The following is an 8,790-nucleotide window of genomic DNA, read 5'->3' on the forward strand; positions in this document are numbered from 1 at the left end:
CTCGTTTAAAAAGAAAAGAAAAAAAAAAGAAAGGTAAAAGCCCATTACAATGGAGGTGAAAGTTGCTGACATCGAAAACGACTACATCAAAATTTTCAAAAAGGAGCCAAACGACAAACCTTGTCTTGCCATGACGGTGCCACGGGTTGTACGACAATTTTTCTCCCTTTTGTCAGTCAAATACTTACGTTGTTTAATTTCATTATTAATTTAAAATATGAAGGAATTAGTATGAAAATGGAACTAGTTCGATAATTTTCAGCCCACGACTTTCAAGGAATCTCTGTTCTTGTTCGTTCCTGTCTGTGTGTACTGGTTCACATTTCACAAAAATCCACCTTTGGATTTTTATTTATAGGATTGGATTGAAAGAAAACAAAATAAAAATGTTAGAAATAGGAAATAAGTTTCAAAATAATTAATCATAGATTTTTTTGTTCGTTTATTAATACAACGTGGGTCATAGAGTACACAACAACTACACATGACAAGAAAAGAACCGTGCAAAACAAGTTCTAAACAGTGCAGCCTAACATCGTAACAGAAACGTACTACGAATAATGCATTTTCCTATCCATGTGCCCTGCATCCATTTATGGGCTGATGAAATTTTTATATGGTGATTTTATTTTTACATAATCCCGGCCAAAAGCCTACAAAAAATATATTTTTCTTGTAGTTTTTTGTGCTTAATTTTTCTCACAATTTTTAAGCATTCAAAAAGATGAATACGAAACTATATTATAAGCTTAAGAGAATTTTTAATTTTGTTTGTTAAGTTCAAATTTGTGTTTAGAAAAATAATGTTTCATCTATTGGAGCAGACATTAGGCTGTGGTGCCAACGCTTAGTCAATGATTCCCTTTATCTTTACTTATTGCATTTATATGGGTCACGGCTATGATTCTCATGATGCAAGGAACATTCATGTTTCAGTGAATGTGGTGTTTGCCAAAACATTCTCTTGCCGTCTTGCACATGAAAAACATTTCACTTTCCCCAATTCAACCCCACAATCATAGAATTGAGAAGTCGAACATGATAAACCTTTTTTCTTCTTTTAATTCGGGCTTCCTTTATAAATAATTCAGAAACTTCATGTAATATTTTTCGGCAGGTTCAAAAAGCAACAATAGAGGGAGAAAAAGGTAACCAAGACAACAAGGCACACACATTGCCGTTGGAAAAATCATTTGAGGGAGAGAAATCAAGTCCAATGAATGTAAATAGTAAATAGACCAAAGTTTGTAGAGAATTGGTTTTGTTTCCAAAATCATGATTTTGGTAGAAGCATTTTCTTTTGCGGTGGAAAATAATGGCATGTGTTTACAAAATTATTCCTGTAATTTTATATGTAATGTTACTTAAATAATGTAATTACATTTCTATAAAATTCTTAGCACATCAAAATATTTTTACTAAAATTACTTTACTTTAAACTCACTTTCAATAAAAAAAATAATTTTACAAGGCCAAAATTACCTAAAATTACATCACCTGCCTAAGAATAATAATTAAAAACACCTACCTAAACACACTTTGAAGATGTTTTTCATTACATATAATTGCTTTATTTATAATGTAATATAATGTGTTATTCGCTAGCTCAACAGGAATAAATTTTCTGTTGCAAATATAATTAAAATGAGGGTGCTATTCTTCTTTTATTCTTCCGAACAGACAATGAAAACGAGTTACCAATAAAAACTCCGTAAAAATAAGAGTTAGAAGATGATAAAAATTATAGAAGATTGCGTACCTCTTAGATGAATGACCTTTTGTTTATATGCTTCATCTTTCTCTTCTACAAGAGGTTCATATTTGTGTGAAAACAAAATGATATTGGTACGTGATTATTCTCTTTTGTGATCTCTATCAATTGTTATTTGATATTTAGGAAGCGTGTTGTTGTGTAACGCATGTATATATATGATGCGTCTTCGTTAGTGAGCATATATACACATATCTTTCATGTGTTGGAAACTTATTTGATCATTTTCGTTGAATATAAATTTTACATATTTCAATACATAAATGTAGAAGTAAGATGAGTGTTGAGTTGATGTTGAAAATAGGTTTAATTGAACTTGAATGATACCTAAACATATAAATTGTGAAAGAAAAAAAAATCATTAATATCTTCTGGTAATAAACATGTATACAAGATTTGAGCAATTGAGATTTTGAAATCACTAAATTCAACCACTCACATGCAATTAAATTCTAGCTTGCGAAAATTGGCCCACTGCACTAACTCTAAGAAATTTTGATTGCAACAAATTCGAATTAATTGAAAGAAACATTTGATCTAAACCAATGTCCTGTTTGTTAATGGAAATCATACACCGGTAGCTCCTAACTGTTTGACACACACACTAGAAAGGAAAGGGAATGTGCTACAATTAGATGACGATGAAGTAAGGTCACTTTAAAAGTAAGTATCATAGTAATTAACATACTTGTTTTTTTAATTAATCTGTTTGACATGAATACGTTAATTTCTAAGAATATAAAAATCTTACTCTAGTTATTTAAAATCACAAATAATAATTATATTAATTCTTAGAAATCAAACATTTAGTTTTAAAATTAATAATCAATATAATAAACATTTATGATTTTTAAAAAGCTAATAACTTTTCATATTTTAAAAGATTAAGGTATTTGCGGACATTTTGAAAAGAAAAAAAAAAAAAGAAGTTTGTTCTAAAAGAAGATCACTTATATATCTACTGAATAGATTATAGTCTCTAGAGTTCATCCTCGTCACTAACTGTTTTTTAATGTAGTTGATATATGGCCATCCATATTATTGAATGACAATGAAACATAGATATCCCGTTCAAAGCTTTTCCCCAACATAATGAAAAATTAAAGATGAAGAAAGGAAGATTATGTTATAAGGAATCTCTCGTCGTTCGACGGAAGTCATTTTCATTCCTTTTTATTATCTTCAAATTGCTTCTTGTTCAATTATTAGTTAAATTACTCAATAAATTAGGTAGAGAGAGAGAGAAAGAAAAGTATTTGTAAGTAAATATCTTTAAGGTTTATAGCTTAAGTTTATAATTTATAATAATAAATAAATATGATTTAAACATATTATGCATGAAATAGAATAAAATTGTTTCTTCCTAAAAAAAACAATAAAATGATTATGTGTAGACACTAACGTGCAATACACAATAAAATAGAATAAAACCACGGTCACCGGAGCAATTCTTACCTCACATCAAATAATAATAAATATAATATAAAAATAATTAATCCATGCCTCAAAAAATATTATATTATATACTTTAAAAAAAAGCTATGTCAAATGTGATTACACGTCAGCAACAAATAAACGGGCTTTTAGGTAATTTCACAAGTATAACAGCAAGATGTGGAGGGCATTTGAGTCCGAAGAGGGAACAGTAGCCATGAAAATTATGTTTTAGAAATTTTATAAGTGTATTTAATATTTATAAAAACTTATAATAATGTTTCTACTTTGAAAACAATTATTTTTATTCCTAAGAAAACAAATATTTTTGGGAAACATAATTAAAAAACAAAGCATTAAGTTCTCAATCATTTTTTTATACTAAAAACATGATAAACACAAAAATTTAACTCAAGATCTTTGCTGTCTAAACACTTATAATAATTTTTTTTTCACTGCAACGCAGACGCGTCTTTGCTGGTTGCTCCACACATAATTAATGTCTGAAAAGAAAAGAAATAATAAATGAATATGAATATTTTACAAAAAGCAAGAGGAGAGGAAAGTATTTATTGAGAAAAATAAATTCCTAGCCATAATTTTCATTCCCCTTTCTCATTTCTCACTGTTGAATCTGTATTCTTCTTCTTCTTCATCTTTTTCTTCTTTTTATTATTATTCTTTTGAGACCATTTTTGATCTGACACATCTAATCCAATTCCTACCTTCCGCTTCGGATTTCCATCTTCACCCACCGAAGAATCTCTTCTTTTTCTTCTTCTTTGTGTTCTGAATCGTTGTGGATTAGTAACAAGTAGCAGCAGCAGGGGGAGCCATCTTTGCAGTAGACCCAAGTTCTGAATTGCTTCTTCAGTTAAGAAAGGAATTTCATTTCAGCTTCACAAGCTGCTTTCTGAGGCGCCCAACAAAAAATGGCAAAGCGTGGATACAAAATACGTATCCTTTCTTTTCTTAAGAATAAATAAATAAATGTATTTTGCTGGAGAAAATGCTTATCTGGAAGACCGAAACTGTTTTTTTTTTTAAAGAAAAAAATTAAAATTATTTACTTGTAGCTGAGTTTCTATTGAAGTCTAGGTTAGGTATTTCTTTGTTGCTTCAAAAGCTTTTTTTTTTGGGGGGTGGGGGTGGTGGGGGGTTCTTCTAATTCTACCTTTTGGTTTTGGTTTTCATGTTATAGGGAGACGGCAAGGTGGGATTTGGTGTGTTTGTTTTCAGGGGAAAAAGAAGTGATGCAAATTTTGGAAGTTATGGTGAAAAGTTGTTTTTTTTTTTGTTCGAATTGGTTTCCCGGAAATTTTTGCAGAAGTTAAAGGGAATTTTCAAGGTTTTTTTCCCCCTCCCTTATCTGCACACATTTTTTTCTCTCTCTGATCTTCTGGAAATCGGATATTGAAAGATATAAAATTTTGATGGTTTAGCTTAAAGGGTGATTTTTAATTTGTGGGGTTTTGATTTAGTTATTTACCTCTTCAATCTGTTGTTGAGTGTATTTGATAATAATGTGTATTCCTTAGCCAATAAACTGTAGAGGAATTTGTGGCTCATTCAGCAAGCGTCAATTGTTTAAATATTGGAAAGAAGGCGTGCCGTCTTTTCATTACAGGAGGGGATGATCACAAGGTCAATCTGTGGACTATTGGAAAACCAACTCCTATAACGGTCAGTGTTATTGCTGCCTTTGTTTTTCTAGCATTCTAGTTAGGATCATTCACCATTGGTCAGACCACTTTAATTGAGGGTCTATTGCTGATGTCCCCTACTTGCTTTGCAATTGTTATTGCATTTTACTGAAGGATTTGCTTTCAGTTTATATTATGTAGTAAGTTTTGTTTTGTTTTCCTTACTTATCTGTTTTATATTTTTGGCATTGTCACTATAGGAAGGATACTGCGAAACTGGGATTTACTACCATACGCAGATCATAATAATATATCATCTGTAATATATTTATGAGTTGTGTGTGACTTTCTTTTGATGGCAGTAGTGCCAGGTGGCACGTGTATAACTGTGACCTAACAATGCTTGACTTACTGTAAATATATGCAGAGTCTATCTGGTCATACTAGTCCAGTTGAATCCGTTGCATTTGACTCAGGAGAAGTGTTAGTTCTTGGTGGAGCATCGACGGGTGTGATAAAGCTTTGGGATTTGGAAGAAGCAAAGAGTAAGTCAATTAGTCCACTACACTATGATGAATGAACTTTGGCCAATATTACAATCTAGAATGGTGTGTATTTATGGAGCATTAGACTGTAAACTAGAGAAATGAAACTGGATGGTTATAAATAAATACTTGATTAAAGAATTGTGAATTTGGCAGTTTGGCCATATACCTTGCTTGCATAACTTTATAAGGGATTCCATAAGTACTGCTACCCATGAAGCATGAACTCTAACATGGACACCGGACACTTCGACACGGTTAATGTCTAAAATATTGGGCAAAGGGACACCGCATTCGCACACAAACAAAGAGATTCTAATTAAATGAAATGAGTAACATATAACAAAATATCTAAATTGATAGTATATTCATCTTTTTAAGCCAATCTTCTATGTTTTTTCAAGTGTATTAGCTGTGTAAAGGTGACAACTTAAGTGTTCAAGCCAACAAAGAGTAATTTTTAAACCAGACACCTAATAAGAAGTGTCGGGCAAGTCGTGGTGTGTAACATGTCCGACACTTCGAACGAGAGAGGTGTCCATGCTTCATAGAGTCTTCTACTACTGCTGATTTCGAAATCTTAAAACATTTTTCATTTCTTGGTTACCATATAGGTTCCCGCCTTTGAAAAATTATCAGTATAACGCTTCTAATATATTTGTTGTTGTTCTTGAAGTATAGTGGTTCGCACTGTTGCTGGACACAGATCCAATTGTACTGCTGTTGAGTTTCATCCCTTTGGTGAATTTTTTGCATCTGGCTCCATGGACACTAATCTAAAGATTTGGGACATCAGAAAAAAAGGATGTATTCATACTTACAAGGGTCATAGCCAGGGCATCAGTATTATCAAATTCACTCCAGATGGCCGTTGGGTTGTTTCTGGTGGATTTGATAATGTTGTGAAGGTAACAATATGGACATTCTTAGATCCATGATGCTATAACATGCAATGTAGATATTAACATACACAATTTTTATACCAATATATCAAGAATCTGCATCACTACAATGTATAGGTGTGGGATCTAACAGCTGGGAAGCTCTTGCATGACTTCAAGTTCCATGAAGGACACATTAGATCAATAGATTTCCATCCGCTTGAGTTTCTTCTGGCTACAGGTGATTTACTAACTTTTGATCAGTTGAAGCATTTAAGAGTTAGGGCCATTAAAATCTAAATATTTAAAAAAAACGGTAGAAATTTTATGGAAAATCATTTGAAGAGTTTTATAGCTAGATCTAGACGTGGGCTAGTATCATGCTTTAGTATAGTTAGAATTTTTGGTTGGTCTTGGGTTCAATCTTATTTGAAATTTGACAAATTCAAACCTTAAACCTGTGATCAGTGTTTACAGTTTTGATCATTCATGACAATAACAGTGACAGAAGTACAAAATAATTCATGTTTTATTCTTTATTTTCGTGGATGGATCATTTACTGCTGACCTTAGTAATGAGCAGTAGACTCTGAACTCCCAAAACTTCCTGTTAATTTTAGATGATCTGAGAAAGCCAGCATAAAGTACTAAATGACCCACTTTTTTGTTTATTCTTTCTCAGACTTTTGTTAGATCCATAGCTCTTCCAATACAGATTGACTTCAGTCTTGGACATTTCTGTAACGTACTTAACATGCTATTATAAGAATCTGGGGTGGATAAGGTTTTCACATCTTTCCTATGTTTGCACAGATGGATCATTCACTGCCGACATGAGTAGTGAGCAGTAGACTTTAATCTTGAAACTCAATAATTTTTAGATGATCAAAGTAACCCAAACTAGAGCACTGAAATATTAATGGTTTTGTTAACATCTACCCTGAGGGTTGATTTTAAACAATTAAAACTGGAAACTTTTAATTGAAAAAGAAACATTACATGGAAAAACAAAAGTGTAATATAATAAGTGCTTTCTTTTTCCCCAATAAAAACTTTATGCTTTTAATTGCTTAACCTCAGCACTAAAGGCTGATGTTAACAAAACTGTTAATATTAAATATCCTCTTATTTGGAATTTTTTTTGCTGTTCTTTGGTAGATTCTTATGTCTTTTTATATAGATTGAGGTCAGCCTTGGCATTTTATTTTATATAAAATATTTAACATGCTGCTATATGAATATTTCGTGAATAAAGTTTTAACATATGCAATTGTTGAATTGTGAAACGAGTGGTGTGGATTCCCGAAATGCCAATTTAACAAAAACCTAAAACTTTTAATTTTAACTAAATCTCTAGCAGTGGCTGCCAAATGTTTTTATCACTTTCATAAGTTTTGAAATAACTCACAAGTGCATGAATGTACATTAGTATAGTCCAGTTCAGGGTTAACTTCTAGGTATTGAAAAATTTCCTCAATCTAGTTAGACAAAATTAATTTAGATAAAAATTGATAAAATAGAAATTCTAACAGCAACCAAATATTAAATCTAATTAATCAAATTTAAATTGACCAAGGTCTAGAATCTGCCTAGCTTAATTATAATTTCATCTAGATCAAATATCTCATTTCCAGATATTTTATCTCACAAATATATAAAAGCAAAGCATGCATTAATATAAAACCTATCAATTAAGCTCTAAAAAATGATTGTGTGCTATATTTTCCTAGTTAACTGTGATTTATGATTTTTATCGAATCATGAACCGTGTCCTGCCTAGAAATCATAATTGAAATGTGATTACAATTAATAGCAGAATCAAATTTAAAACATGGGATAAGCATGGTACTCACTAAAAATTTCGCTGTATTAACTGATAGAAACATAAAACAATAGAGATCCAAAAGCTGAGCAAAAAAATCATAATGAATACTAACAAGGCATATTGTACTGTCCCTTGCACAACCTCCCTTCTTGGCCTACTCTTCATGTTTATACTAATTTTTTTTTAGCCCCAAATTAAATAATGGACTTTTCTTGTTTCCATAAATATGATGTTAAGATGTCCCACATTAGATAAGAATATGGCTAAAGTAAATCATTTTAAGGCTTGTGCAATCCAACCCTCTTGAGCTAACTTTTGGAGTTATGTTAGTCCTGATTTATTTCTAATATATAAGTTAATGAAAAAGAACTTATTGAAATTCACAAACTGTTTTGCAGGTTCTGCAGATAGAACAGTGAAATTCTGGGATTTAGAAACCTTTGAACTGATTGGATCTGCTAGACCTGAGGTATCTAAACTTTCTGAATCTTTCTTACTCTGCTTGAAAGGAAACAATTATATTGATTTATGCCATAATTTGTGCTTGCGTATCTGTCTGTTCTCTCCTTCACAAAATCTCTAGACAAGTTTTTGTACCACCACTACATACTAACTTCCATGGTAACTTTGTCAACTTGTATGTGGAATCACCATTCTTTACACTTCTTTCCCGTTTGTCATCACATTGTTG

The 8,790-nt window shown here is 31.5% G+C and overlaps 1 protein-coding gene across 2 annotated transcripts in view; it reads left to right on the forward strand.

Annotated features, from left to right (window-relative positions):
* Positions 1 to 3,765: 3,765 nt before the first annotated feature.
* LOC100776214 (katanin p80 WD40 repeat-containing subunit B1 homolog KTN80.2) overlaps positions 3,766 to 8,790 on the forward strand; it is an 11,476-nt gene continuing 6,451 nt past the window's right edge. Inside the window, exons 1-6 of one of the 2 annotated variants that reach the window (XM_003543028.5) lie at positions 3,766 to 4,162; positions 4,758 to 4,888; positions 5,276 to 5,393; positions 6,075 to 6,301; positions 6,413 to 6,515; positions 8,498 to 8,568. In XM_003543028.5, coding sequence (XP_003543076.1) covers positions 4,138 to 4,162; positions 4,758 to 4,888; positions 5,276 to 5,393; positions 6,075 to 6,301; positions 6,413 to 6,515; positions 8,498 to 8,568 — 675 coding nt within the window. In that variant the 5' untranslated portion in view covers positions 3,766 to 4,137. Of the gene's footprint in view, positions 4,163 to 4,757; positions 4,889 to 5,275; positions 5,394 to 6,069; positions 6,302 to 6,412; positions 6,516 to 8,497; positions 8,569 to 8,790 lie in introns of those variants that run through there. The other variant, XM_014765821.3, reaches the window with a different exon arrangement.

This window comes from Glycine max, chromosome 13 (assembly GCF_000004515.6).
Source record: "Glycine max cultivar Williams 82 chromosome 13, Glycine_max_v4.0, whole genome shotgun sequence".
Classification (NCBI taxonomy): domain Eukaryota; kingdom Viridiplantae; phylum Streptophyta; class Magnoliopsida; order Fabales; family Fabaceae; genus Glycine; species Glycine max.